The sequence below is a fragment of the Lontra canadensis genome, unplaced genomic scaffold (assembly GCF_010015895.1).
Source record: "Lontra canadensis isolate GAN:19392208 unplaced genomic scaffold, GSC_riverotter_1.0 scaffold37, whole genome shotgun sequence".
In the NCBI taxonomy this organism is placed as follows: domain Eukaryota; kingdom Metazoa; phylum Chordata; class Mammalia; order Carnivora; family Mustelidae; genus Lontra; species Lontra canadensis.
In genome coordinates, this window is record NW_022631031.1 from 14,624,417 (window position 1) to 14,644,219 (window position 19,803).

A 19,803-nucleotide genomic window follows, 5' to 3' on the forward strand; every position below is an offset into this window, starting at 1 on the left:
AGAAATATGGATGGCAAGTTGAATAATCATAATCTTGCCATAATCTTGAATAATCATAATCTTACTCAACAAAAGAGAACTGGCTACATCAAAAATAAACATAAATATCATAAAAGTGATCTTTGAAACCAAGTGAACATGTAACAAAACCATTTTGAAAAAAATAACATTCTCTTGGTATTTGTCATTTCCATGCCTATCCCATTCAATAGCTGCAGAAGAACCCCTTTAATGACCAAGAGCAATATATATATTTTTTTAAGATTTATTTCTTTATTTATAGGGAAAGAGAGAGAGAGTTCAGTGGAGAGGGGGAAAGGGAAAGGGAAACTCAAGCAGACTCTGTGCTGAGTGCAGAGCCCCACAAGGGACTTAATCTTATAACCCTGAGATCATGATGACCATGACCTGAGCCAAAAATCAAGAGCTGAGTATTTAACCAACTGTCCACCCAGGGACCCCACAGCAATATGTTATTCTTTAAGCTACCACTTATTTTAATGATAAAATTATGTGTATTTAAATAAATCATGAGTAATTATTATAAGGAAAATATGGCAACTTGTAACTAAATATCTTTAATATCTAACCTCTGCTTATTTTATTCTTTCCAATTACCACAGTATGTTATGATTTTAAATGAAATCTGTTTTCTTTAAAAATATTATAAAATTAGTACTTGTAGAGTTCATATTGATTATCCAGTTACTTTTATTGATCTTACAGGCAGAATAGTATCTTGATCTATCACATTCAACAACACCAAAATATATACAACTCTGGTGTCAATATCAATAATCACTAAAAATCAAGCAAACATTTACAACTATGTGCAATTAAGGGAAATTGATTCAAAAGGCATGTAATTGTAGTAACAATAAAATAGCATTTATATATTAAGACATACATAGTCAACCTAAATTTAGTACCTCAGGCATGTTTATAATTTTGATATTTATACAAACTTTGGAAACTGAGGAGTACACTGGCCAGTCACCAATGATCATGGGGGAAAAAAAAAAATAGACAAAAGTGCTTATTTTGCTAACAGTATATGTTTAGCTCTTTAGCCTGTCATTGTGTGATATTGTTATCCCTTCCCAAGCATTAGAAATCAATACTACATGTGCCTCAAGCTTTTTTACAGATGAATGATCTGATCAAGATGCCCTCATTTCAGAAACTAAGGTCATTAATGTTTATCTTCACTTGAGCCATTTTAGAAGGCTTGCTGAACCTAATGCCCAGTCTCAGACTACTGTATAAACAGCGACATCTAGTGGGCATTATGATCCCAAACATTTTATAAGTCCAAACCAAGGGTATCCACGAAACAAGTGAAATCACTAGGATGCATCACCTTTAATATTAACACAAGAATATTTCCAATGAAACTATATCAGAAAATTACACTTCCCAGTAGACTTTCCCTGACTTAGTAATAAAATAAATTTAAGAAAAGCCAGCACTGGGTTTCTAATCTTTGTTTTTAATCAACTACCTTTACATAGGTAAGTATCCTTTGTAGATTTTTATAAAAATCCAATTTCGTTCTCTTCATGTCTGAATTCTCGCTTCTAATAGGGTTATATAAAGATCTCTGAAACATGATGAACTACTAAATAATCAGTTTTGTGGCTCTTTTAGGAATATGAACTGGAATGCCCCAGCAATAAACAAATCCAGCCAGTCTCTATGACAATGCACTGAGGGGCAATATTAAGATATTAGAAAAGCTGCCAGTCTGTTAGTTATTGTTGTATTGAGTTTACACTGAGATGTTATTAATTTTTGTAAACAAGGAATATCCATTTCAAGACTCTCTAAAATAACTGATTCATGAAATGGAATTATAGACTCATTTTACCATCAAAAAGTCATTTCCTAAGTATGACTGTTTCCTGTTAATGAAAAAGTCAGTACATTCTTTGCCTGTTTTGCATAGCCAATCTGAGGCAATCCAAAAAGCTTTTGTTGTTTGCTGGAACCTTAGCTCATCATTCTCTATACATACTTCCAGCCAGAGATCTAAAACTATCGCCCAACTCCCTTCAGGCCAGCTCCAGGGAATTTGTATCCTCCTGTCACTATGAAAATTTTTTCCTGAGCACAAACTGTGTATGATGCAATTCCATGGTTGTTCATGGGACACCCTGGGATTGTCCCTTCCAGATGGACTGAGGTACCCCCAAAACACCTAAACATACATAAATGAATATAAGTGGACTTCACTATGAACTTATTTCATTTCCCCAAATTACTTTCCATGGACTAAGACTAGACCTTTCTCTTTCTCTTTCTCTTTAAACTTTTAAGACTTTGTTAAGGACAATAAACAGATGCAAGGTCTAGACCACAGTTGTTGTTTTTTTTAACACACCAGCCTCTTCAAACACAGAATGGGCATATTTAATCCTTCCAGATCATTAAACTGTCCACGACCCAGCCACATGCCATGTTGGTGATTAGCTGAGACATTCACCTGACTTCCATTTGTGTGCTAAAAAGGGCCATATAAGCTCAGACCCCCAGTGACTAGACACAAAAGTCCAAAGGAGGGATATCTCACAGGCATCATCCAACTGGGGGAACTGTGAGGAAAAGAAAGGAACCATTTTATAGCACTTAAGATTTTCATGTAAGTGCTAGGCAGACACGTTCCAGTGGTCATTTCATACCCAAGTATATAAGCAGTTAATCTTATTAAAACAATGAGTGTGATTCATATGCATTTAAAATTAATACTAAGGTCAGAGGAGGTACTATTAGTGTAAAGCCCAGAGTTTTCTCCAGCCCACTCCCACCAGTAACTCCCTAGTGCTCTTCCCAAGGTCTTAAGTATAGAAGGATATGTGGGCAGGGGCCAGAAAACGTCTAATGTTTACTAAGGGGACAGGCAGCCACTGAGTGGCATTGGTGGCACCTGGAGGTTGCCCTTTACTGCTCTTCACTATATAGACTTCCTTTTCCCTCTTTTCCCTCTCCCTATTCCCTTTGTCTCTCTTATTTCTGCCTGAATCTAACAGTGATCATGTGAAGCACTGTTGTGCCCTGCTGCTGTCTGAACCCAGCTTGTAAAACAAAGATGATTTCTGAATTTCAGTGGAAAATGTTGTTAACTGCTCTACATTCAAAACATCCAGATCACCTCAGATGAAGAGCTATGGGCAATCACAGATTATTACTGTCTGCTCCTAGTAAGAACCTCCTCCCAAAAAGTAATTCAGAACTTGAACTTGCATTCTGAGTTAAAGGTTAATACTCTATCGGCATTTACATATCTTGACCTTGCACGTGTTTTAAGGATGGATTAGTTCAGATTTGCAAGTAAGTAATCTCAAAGTCACCAGCCCACAAAAACATTTTCATTACCTCCTCTCCCCACAAAACTACCCAAAGAGTAAAGTAAATTATACTTTTTACTAATGGCCCAGGGTCATTCTTCACTGGGCCTGGAAGAGTATACAAGAGTCTAGTTGAATGGTTGGATGAGTCGCCACCACTAGATCTCTACAAGCCTAGAAATAATTTGGTCGGGGTCTAAGTGCTAATATCATGCTGCCAAGTCTCTTTCTGAAAAGCATAAAAGCAAAATATCCCATTCCTGCAAGCAAACCAACCACAAGGGTAGTGCCAAGAACCTTTGGGGCCCTTTTCTTGGCCACCCGGAATGCTGTTGGCAACACTGCAGAGATTAATATATTGTTGACATGTCCTAACACCTTGTTAAATGTTTTTCTCTTCAAGACACGTTCGTAATAGGTTTCCAAGTTTGGTCGCTTTCCATTTCCCCAGTTTCTCCTCGCAAACCCCAGGAACTTCAGTCGATGTAATGTGACAGCAAGAGAAACATCTGCCAGGGTGAAGGATTCTCCGCAGAGCCAAGGCTGGCGGCCCTCTTCTAATCAGAGAGAGGGACACAGATAATTAGGGGCAAGCGCTATACAGATAGATTAGCTGGCATCTCTTGTCTCGGTCTTCGGGGCGAGTGTGAGTACAGCAAAAGATGAAGGCCATGGGACATTCTCTTGACAATCCTACTCAGTGAGTAATTCTAACCTAAGACAAAGTCCATGCCAGTGTATCCCAAGCGAAGAGAGATTTCTTGGTATCTGTCAACCACCTACATCCCTGAGTGAAACAGGAGCCATCTGAGCTCAGAGCTGATCTTTGATATTGAAAAGGATTCTAAGGAGCCGAGAGCCTCCAAACCAAAGGAGTCAACAGATCTTTCCTCCTGGCTTAGGAAAATAGCAGGTGAGCTTTAGGAAGATCTGTAAAATTGGGCCTAAAATGTCACTGAGTGATTGTTGCTCCTAGTTACTTATGTAAAGCAGAAGAAAGTTCCTATTGTGAAGCAAGCTTCATGTAACATGGTCTTCCACTTTGTCGCCAATTAGAATAGCGCAAATGGTCCACGTGCATGCACCTGGGCAATGGCAGGATCGTGCAGTTAGGTTCACAGGTACAATACAGGGACGCTCACCAGCCAGCCTGCAGATTTCTACAGGCCAGCCCCCATTTTATACTTCAGACTGGAAGTACTCTCCCTGCCTAGGGAAAAAACTAGATGGAGCTTTCAAGCAATTACTCTGGTTATTCAACCAAATGAACTACTGTAATTAAAAAATGTGTCAAATGGTCTAAGTAGGAATCTCTCAACCATAACTTTAAATGGTGTGGAAAAATCCTCTACCAGTCACATTTCTCATAGACACAGACTGGTTATCATTAGACATCTGGGTTTTGCTGAGTTCAGTATTATTATTATTGTCAGGATAATTTAAACTGCCCATGAATAAAAATAATAAAAAATAATAAAAAAAACAGACTACAGAATGTTTTTGGTAAAATCTAAGAGTATTCCCATAAATATGCCTGGCATCCAGCAAAAAAGAAAAACAAAAACAAAAACAAATGAGAACCTACCTGGGGTTTCTTCATTTCTTCTTTGCAACTCGGTTTCAACCTGATCCAAGACTTTCTCCAATTCATCAAGAATTTTCTTCAAATATTTGACATTGTCATGGTCAAGAAGCTTTGACTAATTAGCAAAAATAACTAAATAGGTTAGTTATGCCTGCAAAAAAAAAATCAATACAGAGAAAAGCAGACATAAACTCTTCTAAAGCTGGAGACTATTAATCCATGACAATGAGGAGATCCAGAATAATGTTAAAGCCAAAGCAAACCTGAGGGAAAATGCTCTGGCTGTGAGAATACTCCATGGGCCAGACCCACTGGTCTACCGGGAACTCCTGTAGGACCAGATGACCAGACATGGCCAAGAATACAAGGGACACAAAGAGACTGCTCTCAACCCCCAAGGAATGAATGGAACTTCAGCAACTTTCAAGGAATGAAAAACTGAAGGGTTAGGCCTGAGGGAGAAATCAGAATGCAGTGAGTTAAAGACCAAGAGGAAAGTAAGGAGTGCTATGTGTCCAGGTGTTTCTTTGGAGCAGCACACTTAGCTAAGATAAGATAAAGGAAAATGGGAAGTTGAAGAGGGTGGGGAGTGTTGGTGTTTGCTACATTTTTAATATGGCAGAAGCTTGCATGAGTTCTTAGGCCCTGAGGAAAGAAGCACCAGAAAGAGAAAGGCTGACTGTAACAGATGAAGCAAAGCCCTGCTCCTTAGGCGGCAGGCAAGTCAGAGTGAATTAACTCAAAATGGATTAAAGACTGGAACATAAGACCTAAAACCATAAAGCTCCTAAAGAAAACAGAAGTGGTAAGCTTCATGTCATAGGTCTTGGCAATAATTTTTTTAATCTGACACCAAAAACAAAAATAAGCAAGCGGGACTACGTCAAACTAAAAAGTTTCTGCACAACAGAGGAAACCAAAAACAAAATGAAAAGGCAGCCTATTAAATAGGAGAAAATATTTGCAAATTATGTATCTGATAAGGGGCTAACATCCAAAATATATAAAGAACTCCTACAACACAATAGCAAAAAATAATCTGATTTTAAAATGTGCAGAGGATCTGAATTGAAGACATAAAGAAGACATATAAGTGGCCAACAGGTACATAAAAGCATGCTCACCATCATTCATCATCAGGGAAATGCAAGTCAAATCCACAGTGAGATATCACCTCACAGCCGTTAGAATGGCTATTATCAAAAAGGCATGAAATAAGTACTGGCAAAGATGTGGAGAAAAGGAAATAATCATGCACTAGTGATGGGTATGTAGACTGGTGCAGCAACTATGGAAAACAATACAGAGGTTCCTCAAAAAAATTACAAATAGAACCACCATGTGATCCAGCAATTCCACGTCTGGGTATTTATCCAAAGAAAACAAAAACACTAATTCAAAAAGATATATGCACTCCCATGTTCATTGCAGTTTCATTTACAATATCTAAGAAACAACCTAAGAGTCCAGTGATAGAAATGAAGAGATGTGGTATATATACACAATGGACTATAATTCAGCCATAAAAATAATGAAGTTTTACCATTTGCACCAACATACATAGACCTCGAGGGAATGATGCTAAGTGAAATGGGTCAGACAACGATATATCCTATAGGATCTCTCTTACACGTGGACTCTAAAAACAACAACAACAAAACAAAAACTGAGCTCATAGACCGAGAACAGATTAGTGGTTGGAGGTGGAGGAAATGGGTGAAAGGTAAGAAGAAAAAAATGAGAGAAAGGAGGGGAGTATAATAGAAGAACAAACTTGCCAATTGCCCCATTGGTATTAAAGTCCTAAAGGTCTAGCTAGGCCTTAAAGTGGCAGACTACGTGAAATGACAGATTTCTAGTATATTTTATGAACTTCCTTTTTCATTTTATAACTTTCCTTGACAATCAGCATGAGAAATACCTGCCTTTTAAGCAACTGTCATTAGGTTTGAATATTAAATCTAATTTAAGAAAAATTCTTTCTAAAAGCAGAGTGTAAGCCAAAGGTAACATGCACTGGTGATTTGCAAATATTTAAAAGGACATGTTCTAGAAATAATGAGACTTTACAAAAAGTAGAACATTTAATACAAAAAGTGAATATCAATTGAGGACAGCCTGGTTTACTTACTTTAAGTCGCTTCTGTTTTGCGATGTATGCCTCTTGTAAATCTGGGTTTTCTTCAGCAAGCTTTTTCAGTTCCGATTCTGTGTTACCAATTTGGCCTGATAATAAAATCATTTGTGAAATAGGAAATTACTTCCTCCCTTCTATACAAGAAAAAAGGAGAAGCTAAGAAACTTCATGGTAAAAGAATGAGCTCTGGGGTTCATGCCCTGACTCTGCCTTAGACTTAACCTCTCTGTGCCTCAGTTTCCTCAGATTCAAAATGGAACTATCAGAGTATCGGCTACATAGGCTAAGGATTAAATGTGAGGCACCCAGGAAAGCCCTTAGAGGGAGGCTCAGCAGATCAGAAGTGCTCAGTGCACAGTAGTTGTTCTACCTTTCAGTACGTTTCAAGTTTTTGTTAATGGACTTCTATATGAAGACAAGGAAAAAAGCCTTATTTAAAAAAAATATATATATATTAACTCCAGGTGATAGAATTATATTCAGACCACCTGTTTCAAATCATATGGGTACTTATGCAGAGAAGGAGGAGGAACAAGAAGATAAAACAGGAAAAGGAAAAGGAAGGAGGGGATGGAAGAGGAGAGAAGTATCAAAAGGAAAGAAAAATAACATAAGTTAGAGAATTATAAAGATGAGATATGATGTAATGGAAAAAATGTAATTTCTAGAATCAGAAGATCTGGGTTTGAGTGTTGCTAGTCAAACATCCCCAGAGTCTGACCATGGCCACCTTCCCTTACTGTCCTATCCCAATCACATGTGCCATAGAGCACAGTTTCTCTTCCACATCCCATGCACTGACCGTACTCAGCAAAGGGGAGAGCTGAATATCACAACTCAATCTTAATAAATCTCAAATCACTCAATTTAGAGGTAGACTAATGGTTAGACAGCCTGTAGTCCAGCTCCCTCACATAATGAAACAAAAATTAAGGGCCAGAAATGTGAACTCAGTTGCCCATAATCACCATCAGATTCCAGATTTCATGATTCTTAGTCCATCTTCTACAAAAACATGTTATGTTCTTTACTTTTCCACAGGCTACTCTTCTAAATTTTACCCAAGCTTGGCCCCCAAGGCTAAGAGCTGGAAAATCAGCTCCTATAGACATAAATGTCCGGCTGAACAGCTGGAGCACAGATTAATCTGACTGGTGCATGGATCGACCTGTAACATGAATATCCATGAAGAAACTCAACAACCCTGCCCCAAGTCTTCATGAGACATGCCCGGTCTCAAAAATACTAGAAGAACTAGAAGAACTTTGAAACTAAATTCCAAGCTTTTAAGATTGTTACATACTGCGAATCCGTGTGGTTGCATAAGCTGGGATCATGGAGTCCACAGTTAGCTCAGGATGTAAAATGCAGCCATGGGTATAAGCATCCATTGGCAATGAGTCAAGCAGTTCTCGATAATGTTGTACCCGTGGGTAATACATGCTTCCTTTATCAGGCATTAACCTGGGTGTTTTTTCTAAAAACATATACATAAACATTAAAGAAAAAGTTACAAATCAGAGGTTACATCCAAAAGCAAAATCAAAAACCCAAACCCCTTTAGCAGTGTTTTCAATGTTACATCAAGGCATTTAAAAGATGATATCTCCCCAGCCCAGACATGCAAAATTTGAAATGGACTGATGTACCAGACTAGATCCCAAACAATGATCACACCGAAATTCCCTCACTTCTCTACCTTACAAATTGCTACTCTACCCACAAGGCCCAGTTATTTATGTCAACTCCTCTATGGGACATTCCCTAACCTCCTAAAACTACCAATAACTGATTGGGTCAGGTGTGCCTTCCTCTGTACATGGAAAATACCTTTGTAGATATACCATCAGAACCTTATCACCTTAATTGGTTGTCTGTATCGTTTTGCCCTATGAGCTTCTTCAGGGCAGGGAGTCTGTGATTCACTGTCTCTCATAATGTCTCATACATATTAGGCCATTGATAAACATTGGTTAGGTGAATGAAAACTCATTATGAAAAGATAATCAGAAACCACTCTTTCTAGGTTCTAATTAACACTAAGAAAGACCCTTTTGATGCTATGTGAATGTGCACTGAGAGTCTTCACAGAATTCACCATGAATTTCTAATATTTTATATCTAGAAAGTGGATTCTACTAGAATTTGCTGGTTAAACCCTAGACTCCAGACTACTTGAGGGTAGGGACCATGCACTGTTCTCTGTTGACTTCCCAATGCCTAATATAATATTTGGCTCACAGCAGGTGTTCAATAAATTTCAATTAATTAATATATTCCCAAATTTCTAGTTGTCATAGAATATTTGAGCTGGAGGAGCTCTGTAGCAGTTAGCAAGGACACTGAGATATAAAGGCTGAAGTATTACCCCAAGATCACAAAGCTAATTAAAAGCAGAATAAGAACTAAAGCCATTGATTCTTAATACCATGCCCTGCTTTATAACATCATCTTCAAGGGGTTTACATTTCAGAGACTATCCAAGAAGAATAAAGATGAACCACATGATCCAAAGATCAGGACTATGTCTCTTCAGAAACACGTCCTACTTCTGACTCTCCAACTACCCCTGACAAATGCCAATGAGCTTATTCCAACAAATGAAAAGAACAGACTCAATTATATTCATTTATTTCTTAGTTTGGGCTATTTAATTTAGAATCCTTTTGCGCATCCCACACTCATTCATAAGTGTTGACAATTCAGAATTGGTTGCAGAGCATTTCAGACAAGATCTTGTAATGCCATAATCCCAAGTGGACCAAGCTCTCTAAGCCAACAGACTATTTCTGACTCTAAGAAAAATTAAGATGGATTACTCCTCAAACCTGTGGGCAAATTTCTAATTCCCTGCTGGAGAGTCCAATTCTGAAGTCTGCATTGGAATAACCAGGAATGAAGTGTCAGCCACATACTGCTTGTCAACAGTGGATTTACCCAACTATAGCACACTTCCTTGCAGATCTTTCAGGATCTCAATATATCAGTAGGATCCCAACCAATGCCTGGTAGACATGTCCATAAGGACAACAGACTGAAGTCCTTCTAAAGTCCTTGAAACACTGAAGAGTTCTCAACCTTTTGTGTGCCACAGACCTCTTCTCAAAATAATATTCTTAAACATACAACACATAGGATTGCAACGGAAACTGAATATATTGAAATACATTTATCAAATTTTAAATTATAAAATATTAAAATGGGTGCCTTTTATTAGTACATTAACAAGATCTAGCAGCAGGTCTAATAACTACCATAATTTCAAAGTGGCTATAAGCATAAGTTATTTTTAAGATAACTGCAATAACCTGATATGCTAAGAACATATCTGTGATTTCTATTGGTAACAAAGTCACAGGTACTCCTCATATTGTAGGTTTATGACTACATTGGAAATGAAAGGAATTGATAAGTTTCTGTTAGAAATTAGTGAAGATATAATTTATTTTCCCTCTAGGACCTCAAATCTCCTGAATTCTATTCATAGACCACTAAGGGCAACAGTTCTCAAAGTGCTATCTAAGAATCCTGAGCTTTTTCTCTCAGTGGGTCCACAGAGTCAAAGCTACTTTTATAGTAATACTACAATGTTAATTGCTTTTTCACTTATTCTCCCTCAAGAATACAGAGAATTTTTCAGAGGCTACAGGACATGTGATGGCTCTATCACTCTGACAGTTAATGAGATGTGGGCTTGTGTATTCATGTGTTTTAAATTTTTCTCAATTTTAATTCCTAATTTGGCAAATATTAATAGATATACCCCTCCAAAGCTCTCCAGTGTTCTCAATAATCTTTATGATAAAGGGGCCCAGAAACCAAAAAGTTTAAGAACCACTGCTCTGGGAGTCCAAAAGCCTCAAGTTAATAACCAAAAATGGTACAGCATATTAAAATTCTTCCAAGTAGATAAATTTATGGCCACTGGCTCAGGCTACTTTCTGGTGCCAGGCCTGGGGCTTGTCTTCAGAAGAGGATACCACTTCCTTCTGGGAAAGTGAATTAGAGCAGGAAAAACACTGTCTGGTAATTGTTTTCTGTGGAAGTTCCATCTGGCTAAGCCCAAATTCTTCAAAGGAAGATAAATGTTCAAATCCACGAAAATAATTTGTTCTACTCAGGACACTATTACTATGTAACTCTCTACTATAACACTTTGTCAGACAGAGCATAAGATACCCACTGAACCTAAATTCTCATCCAGCCTGTCTCTCTTCTACCACCTCCATGGCAATACATGCAATGTGCTGTCATTATTCTCTACACCAAAGCACAATAGTGTCCCCTGCCTCCGGAAACAGAGTTTTTCAAAAGGCCATTGGGAATTTCCTTTGAACTTTATACAGACCTTCCCTCTCACTCTCATTCTATTTTATTTCCAATCTTTCCATAAAGCATTTTTGTTATAACACATGCACAAAAGAAGGAAACGAAAGGAAAGGAAAGGAAAGGAAAGGAAAGGGGCAAGGGAAAGGGAAGGAAAGAAAAGGGAGGGAGGGGTGAGGAGGGGAGGGAAAAGGAAAGAGGAAAGGAGAAAGAAAACAGAAGAGGGATGCCTAGATGGCTCCCTCAGCTGGGCATCTGCCTTTGGCTCAGGTCCTGATCCCAGGGTCCTGGGATCAAGTCCTGCATTGGGCTCCTTGCTCAGCTGGGAGCCTGCTTCTCCTCTGTCTGCCGCTCTCCCCTGCTTGTGCTCCCTCTCTCTCTCTCTCTCTCTCTCTCTGATAAATAAAAATAAATAAAAAAAAAAATTTTTTTAAAGAAAGGAAAAGAAAAAAGGGCATCTGGTTGGCATTCAAGTATGCAGCTCTTGATCTTGGGGTCATGGGTTTGAGCCCCACATTGGGTGCAGAGATTACTTTAAAAAAAAAAAAAAAAGCCATTTTAGTATTCTACCTCAGTCAGGAGTGAAAAAGCCATAGAAGGCTTACAGGCAGAAGGCATGAAATCAGAGGACTTTTAAGAAGCAGGCATTGAAAAGAGTTTCCAGCATTAGGGAATAGAGTTGCTGTACTGGAAACCAGGATAAGTGACTAAGCTGGAAGAATAAATAAGTAAACTGGCAGGAGACCAGACTTCTTAGAAGAACTGAGTAGGGAACAAGGCAGGTCTTGAACCGCACCTAAATTTAGGCAGGTGCAGATAGACATAAAACAGAAAGATGTGATAATGAGAGAAAATAAGTTTTTTAAAACCAGAAAGAAAAGATACAATAAAAGCATTCTGCAGATATTTCACAGGGACAAACACCTCCATACAGTCTCAAGTCTCTGTGTTGCTCAGTAGAATAACAATGACCTTGAACCATTTAAAAAAAAAAAAAAAACACACATTCAGTTTCCCCAAGTGCAAAAAAATTAAAAGAATTTAAGAGCTTATACGCATAAGCTTCCATTATTTTTCTACATTGATTTCTCTGATTTCCCATGTTCCTCAGTGATGGCAGATAAAGAAGGCATAATTATACCCTATTTTCAGGGAAGACTCCCTCCCCTCCACAGGTCTATTTGAATAATTTTCATCTTTTCCTTATCATTATTAATTCAATGAAAACAGACTTCATTCCTATCTTTATCCCCTTGAGAATTTTTTACTTAGGTCACTTAGTAATAACATTGGTATATTAGATAATATGCAACAGGTAGTTGAATAAAACTGTACCCTTCAACCAGTCAAACACCATCCTATTAAAAAAATATAATAAAAATGGTAAATAAATTATGACCTGAAATAAAAGTTATGTTTACAAATGACTACAATTCAAAGCTGTCACAACTATAGAACTGGACTGATCAAATCTAAACACAGATAAAAAAAAAACACACAGTGTCAAATTATAAAATTTCATTATATGCAGCCATGGTTTTCTGAGAAAGACAAACTTATAGCACTATTTTCAATAAATTTATACCTTAAGTGGTATTATATTTAAGACTTTGAACAGAAACATTTGTAATTGGGGAGCAAAACTTCTTTATCAGATGGTTTGTTCCAATTATTGCTAACACATAATATGGAATTAGAACCTTTGCATTGTGACACCCAGACCTGTCCACTAAAATTGGACAAACCAAAGAGTAAAAAAAAGTAACTTTTTAAAGCCACTTTATTGGCACAATCATGAGTTTTAAAGGCTCATTTTCTTTCCTTATCACATACCATATTTTCTCCACACTTAATTAGAACCTTTGTGCTAATCTACAATTTTAGTAGATGTGCTAAAAGACATATAAAGTTACTCAACTATATATGATAGGCTCTATTAATAGACAAAAATTTGAATAATTGGAAATTCTTGCCTAAATAATTAATGTAACAGTAACTTCAGAATTATTTTTAAAATGAGTTGATTTTCAGTAGATATTGACAAAAATCTTATCCAAAAAATGTATTTCCTAATGAGACTTATATACAGTACTTTAACATCACACCAGAGTACTTTATTTCCAAACCAAGTTCCATTTCCTAAGAATAAATGAGGTATATATAAACCAAAGACATGAGACATGATCTTCAGGGAACTCTTATATACTAAATTACCAAAATTCCGTATTCACCATATGACAGCCTTGATTCCAGATTACCACTGAGTCATCCGGCAGTAGTAAGTAGTAATGTTCTAGTATTTTGTAGTCATTTCAGACCCACTTTTTTTTTATTATCTAGTGTCCAAATTAAATTCACTGAGAGAGTTTATGAATAGTATAAGAAACATCTAGATTTTACAATCTATATTAGCGAATATATTCACTTGTTACAGCCACTGTACCTGAGTTTCCCTAGTTTGCTTAGTATCACACCTCATCTAATTTAATCAGTTGCGTGTGTTAATATATCTACTCTTCATTGCAAGCCTGAAGAGAAAAAGGTGTCACATATGTGAAAAGGAATCTATAAAACTGAGTAGTAATAATAGCCCATAAAGACAGATTTGGTATTATTATCAAGTTTACAGAATGAAACTATCTTTGAAGATTAGTAAGCTTCTAATTATTAGGGATCTTTGAAATATCTCTGGTCCTTGCACCAATTAACACCCCAAAAATGGCTATTAAAAGAATGAATAAAGAGATTGTTCTTTGCCGGCCTTGGTTGAACAGCCATAATTCAGTACTCCTAAATTCTTCTTTTTTTTAATTTTTTTTAAAGATTTTATTTATTTATTTGACAGGCAGAGATCACAAGTAGGCAGAGGGGCAGGCAGAGAGAGAGGGGGAAGCAGGCTCCCTGCTGAGCAGAGAGCCCGATGCGGGGCTCGATCCCAGGACCCCAGGATCATGACCTGAGCCGAAGGCAGAGGCTTTAACCCACTGAGCCACCCAGGCACCCCCTAAATTCTTCTTTTGACCCAAATTCTGACTTCAGGAATATCACCACTGATGTCTACATCACTACTGCTTTCAAAAAAGAAAAAAAAAAAAAAAATCACGGAGTTCCTGGCTGGCTCTGTCAGAGCGGCACGTGACTCTTGATCTCGGGATCATGAGTTCAAGCTCCACATTGGGTGCAGCAACTACTTAAATAAAAATAAAACTTAAAAAAAATCAAAAACTTACTTATTAAATAAACTACTTAAAAAACTACTTAAATAAAAATAAAACTTTAAAAAAATCATAGCCATCATTCAGTTTAGATACTAACTTTTATAAAGCTAAGACTTGAAAAGGATTGCCTTGGCTACCAAATTTCTCCCCACAAACTACCAATTATTTAGTGGACTTATCCCAAAAGCATAAGTATATAAATATTGATTACACACAAATGTTGAGAAGCATCTACAGGTCAGCAAAACATCATTTTTAATATAATCCCCAGCTGGTAAACTAATAAGGGATGGCAAATAACAGCAAAGGAGATACCAGTTGACTACACTCTATTTTTTACATGAATGAATACACTTTAAGTCTCCTATTATAACCATGAGCAACTATACATCTCATGAAATCCATTCACTTAGTATTCTAAGTTGTAAATGTTCCTCAAAGTTCCACACATAATTGAACAAAATGTTGCATGTTCTGACCAGTTCACAATTTGCCATGTTTTAGACAGAACCAAAACAACTTGAGATCATCCCAGCCTTTTATCATTAGCTTTAATCAATAACTTTTTAGCAACCCAGGTCTCCCATCCTTGCTTAACGCAACTGATTTTTTTTTTAATTCACATACTACATTTAGCCTTGTTAAACTTTATCTTCATTTTTTTTTCATTTCATTGTCCCATGACAAGCACTTCACAAATTCGTCATCATTTTAACTATCCCAGCTTTTGTCATCCACAAATGTAACAGTATCTCCACAATGTCTTTATTCAAGTCATTAGGCTCAAGTCAGAGAACAGAAACCTGTAAGAACACCAGTAGAGATCCCTGTCTAGGCTGATATCTATCTTCAAAAGTTCATTCATTTTAATTATTCAAAAGTGTTTATTGAGCTCCTATTAAAGAACATTCACCATAAGAAGCACTGGGGATACAACTGTTAATAAGACAGACACTGTCTCTGACCTTATGGTACTTAACAGTAGTCTACAAGTAATTGAAATAAATGTAACAAAATTATACAGGATAACTCTTTAGCTAAATGTGCAATCCTTATATAAGACATTTATAAGTGAATATTCTTTAATATGGTGGTTTGTTCATCTGAAAATGTGCATTACTTTTATCTAGCCATATTTGCTCCTTTATTCCACAAGGGTACCTTATGAAGTAATCTCAAATGTTCTACTTAGGATACCTTATATCTAGAACCATGCCAGCATACAACAGATTCATTTTTCTTAAGTGTTAAAGCCATTCTTCCGTAATGTAAAACTTAAGCTGGTTCCTTTTAACTGAGATACTCTAAAGTTGTATATATGTACGTGTGTATGCATAGAACTAATTTATAGTGCTATGTAAAGTTTAAGTGATTACTTAACACACAGTAAGTGCTTCTCAAATTTTAATGTATATATGAATCACTTCAGGATCTTGTTAAAATGCAGGTTCTGATTCAAGAGATCTGCATTTCTAACAAGCTCCGAGGTGATACCAATGCTGCTAGTCCATGGAACACACTTTGAGTAGCAATGATTGGTAAAATTTACCTTTTCCCATCCCTGACAATTGGGATAACATCCATCTTTTTTTTTAAGATTTTTATTTATTTATTTGACCGAGATCACAAGCAGGCAGAGAGGCAGGCAGAGAGAGAGGAAGGGAAGCAGGCTCCCTGCCGAGCAGAGAGCCTGATGTGGGGCTCAATCCCAGGACCCTGGGATCATGACCTGAGTGGAAGGCAGAGGCTTTAACCCCACCGAGCCACCCAGGTGCCCCTGGGATAACATCCATCTTATCTGGCTCTTTTCCTGATCTCCATGGGTTCTTAATGACATATAAATTATCTTAATGGTAATAGTGAAAATTCATGCATGTTTATTTTTTATTTTATTTTAATACATTGGGATAAACTTTCCCCATAGACTAGACTAGCTTTTATGTAACTATTTTCTTGCTGTCTTCATATCTACCATGGGTTTTGTTTCCCTTAATCCTCTTTTAACCCCTTTCAATGGAGTAACAACTCTCCTGAGAATGAGAAAAGAATGAGCTAAGAATTGATTGGACTTGCTTTATCTCTGCAATTGATAAAACTGTATCACTTAATCCAATAGACAGAAAAGTAAAGTCACCAAGGATATGTAACAAGTTAGCAAGAGCTTTAGATAAAGAGCTGGGATTCTTGATTGTTTACTGATGCTATTGGTACAGCCAGAATTAAAGTCCTTAGTTTCCAAATTTTCATTTAACATTTAGCCCCAGTGCCTTCTCCTCTGATTCCATAAGCACTAAGAGGAACTTAACATTTCCCTTCTTTGAGTAGGACTCAGAATGTATCTTAGTTTTTTTTATATGATCAAAGCAAAAGAAAAAACCTAAGGAAAACTTTAAGAAAACCTAATAATCATTAACATTACTATATTGCAAAGTAAGATATTTTATATTACTGAATATCTTAAAGGACAAACAGTGCTAGAAGAGGAAGAGAATGGCAGTAATGGCAGTAGTAGCAGTAGCAATAGTAGTGGTTCAAGGCATGCCAACAAAATATTTTAATATGATTTTCCATTTACTGTATCTTTTTAAGATTTTTGTTTATTTAAAATGGAATTCTTATACAGTGATTTTGTTTTATTTATATTTTAACCACTTTTCCCAAGAAATACAAATTATTTAACAGACTTGTCCATTTCCAAAAAGCTCAATATTGAGAAAAATTGTCTTAAATCAATTAGCCACCATTTTCAGTACAGTCGCCAGCATATAGACATAAAGAATAGCAAGTAATCATAAAAGAGAAAACAGTTCATTAAACTCTGATTTAGCTCAATGTCTCCACCTCTAAAATCTCCAATCATAATCCTAAATAACCAAACACTTGGAATAAGAATAGGGGCAGCCGTAGTGCCAGTCTAATTCCCTGGGGTTCCCTCCACACACATTTAGGTCCCATACCAATTTTTTTTAAGTACCTCGGGCATTTTTTGGCCTAGTAATTTGGGGTTATATTCTGGTTTTATCCTGCCCAATTAACACCGGCATAACTAGTGGCAGATAAAAAGTAACTGGATCTCATGCAGTTTCTATTTCAGAAGAGTACTCAGCTGAAAGGAGACTTCTGTTCTCTCAATTATGCCAGTGATCAGCTGTATAATCGTGGGCAAATATTGAAGCTATAGTTCACCTCCAAGGATTGTCATTAGGGGCAAGCGAGATAATATATAGGTAGCAATGACTATGGGAGACAGCTAGTATAAATATGAAGATATGGGTTTGAAAGACTTCCATTCTAGCCCTACTTTGCCATAAAATAGTTGTATTACCTTAGACAACCCGTTTCTCTTTCATCAGGTACAATGGGAATAACTAGTCTATCATGCCTGTCTCAGATGGCTTCTTTTGAAGACCGAATAGAATAGAAATTATAAAATGCCTAACATAAATCAGGCTGTCAATAAATGATTATTACTTAAAAGCACCATACAAATTTAAGTGCTATAATTCTTTACAAAAGATACAAAATTAATGTTATAGAGAAGTCACAGGAAAAAGATCTCTAAATATACCAACATTCTATTCTTCCTTCCTAAGTTTTACTCCTCTTTTTCCCTCTTATTATTTTTAAGATGGAACTGTTTGTTAGACTAGAGAAAACTGATTTTCATCACGTACATTTTAAATTGTTAGGAATTTTCAAGGCTAAAGATTCACCACCAACAACCACACACCTGCAGAGGAAAACCTCTGAATTAAAAGGAATATTCCAACATTAGAATTTGCTTACACAAAATTTGTGGTATCAACCTATTTTATATTTGTGTGCTTATGGAAATGGAAAAGGTTTTTAGCATGAAACCATCATCATGAAACCAAAAGGAAAAAGAAGGAAGGAAGGAAGGAAGGAAGGAAGGAAGGAAGGAGGGAAGGGAGGGAGGACAGAAGAAAGGGAGGGAAAGAAGAGGAAGGGAGGGAAGGAGACATATATTTGTGTTGAAATTAAATCCAAAAAATCACAAATAGCCTTAACATTACCATCCAGGAAAGTCTGTTCAAGATAATCAATGATCTGAGTGGCCTCACAAATAATGTTTTCCCCGTGGATAAGGACAGGCACTTCTCCAGTTGAGTTCAAACGCATAAACCAAGGCTCATTGTGCTCACTCAAGGGCAGACTTACATCATGTTCCTCGCACTTCAATGCCTTTTCAGCAATTACCAAGCGCACCTGAAAGAGTTCACACTGGTTACAACACATGTAGGCTTTCAGGTAAATGACATCTCTGGATACCGTTAAACAGCCTTTCTGTGCTTCCCTGAATTATTATTATCAACATTCTTTTTAACTATTCCTATTCTAGGAATTAACAAGTAAGATATATTCTAGCGTCTTAATCATATAAATTAGAAAGGCCAAAAAAAAAAAAAAAAGATTGTAAATAATTCTGGCTAAATTTATTCCACAGTGACTCTATCACCACTACTTTCTTTCCATCCTAAACCTAAGTATGTGTCCTCCCCAGACAAGAATCTGATATATAGATGTGCTAGGCCTTGTTGAAGAGAACGAATGCGTACAAGAAAAAGAAGGAACTGTAGATTATGCGGTTGTGTGAAAGCGCTTCCCTCTGCCTCACTCTCCAAAGCCCAGGGGACAAGGCCTCCGGCCCTAATACCTAAAGTGATGCTTTTTTGTCGCATATCATGAGTGGTAAAGTCTGAGTCATAGCCTTTCCATCTCAGACTAATTCTCTGTGCTCCCCTACAAGGCGTATCCCAGACCTCCAAGGAGCGCCCCCCGAGCTTAGGGCTTTGGATGCCTGGTTCTAGACCCGCGGGAGGACCCGGGAGAGCCCTGAGGGAGCTGTCCCGGTGCTGAAACCCGATCCGCGCTGCCCGCCGCAACAGAGGCCTTTACCTTTTGAGAGCTGAAAGAATGTGTCCAGTGGTACAGAATGAGCCTAACCTCCGCGTCCGACTTGCCTTCCGCCATCAAGGGCGCGCCCCCTCTCTGCTCCTCCTGCCTCCGAGCCATTTTGGTGTACGCGAGCGCTGCAGGGCCTGGTCTGTTCAGCCCTTTATTTCTCCCACCCACTGCCGCGCGAAACGTCGTTAGTTTTTTCCGCTTTGCCTCCTGGAGCCGGGAAAGAGATTTTCGCGCGGACGAATAGACCTCTGGGAAATGTAGTTTCCA

General features: G+C 37.4%; 1 protein-coding gene across 2 annotated transcripts; it reads right to left on the minus strand.

Annotated features, from left to right (window-relative positions):
• Positions 1-687: 687 nt before the first annotated feature.
• On the minus strand, positions 688-19,729 carry GDAP1 (ganglioside induced differentiation associated protein 1). Of its 2 annotated transcripts, none has more exons than XM_032869173.1 (6): positions 19,528-19,729; positions 18,645-18,837; positions 8,370-8,543; positions 7,061-7,155; positions 4,930-5,044; positions 688-3,901 (listed from the first exon to the last, which is right to left on the minus strand). In XM_032869173.1, the coding sequence occupies exons 1-6, from the start codon at positions 19,642-19,644 to the stop codon at positions 3,519-3,521; spliced, it is 1,077 nt and encodes a 358-aa protein (XP_032725064.1). In that variant the 5' UTR covers positions 19,645-19,729; the 3' UTR covers positions 688-3,518. The 2 variants fall into 2 exon arrangements, with proteins under 2 accessions (XP_032725064.1, XP_032725065.1); XM_032869174.1 differs by having other exon boundaries at positions 18,790-18,837; positions 19,528-19,592.
• Positions 19,730-19,803: the final 74 nt, after the last annotated feature.

What these genes read in the sequence shown, in the direction of transcription:
- GDAP1 (XM_032869173.1), bottom strand. Translation starts at nt 19,644, where the DNA reads ATGGCTCGGAGGCAGGAGGAGCAGAGAGGGGGCGCGCCCTTGATGGCG. An exon ending in ATTCTTTCAGCTCTCAAAAG is followed by an intron (nt 18,838 to 19,527) that starts GTAAAGGCCTCT and finishes GAACTCTTTCAG; the next exon opens with GTGCGCTTGGTAATTGCTGA. An exon ending in CAAAACAGAAGCGACTTAAA is followed by an intron (nt 5,045 to 7,060) that starts GTAAGTAAACCA and finishes TTTGCTAATTAG; the next exon opens with TCAAAGCTTCTTGACCATGA.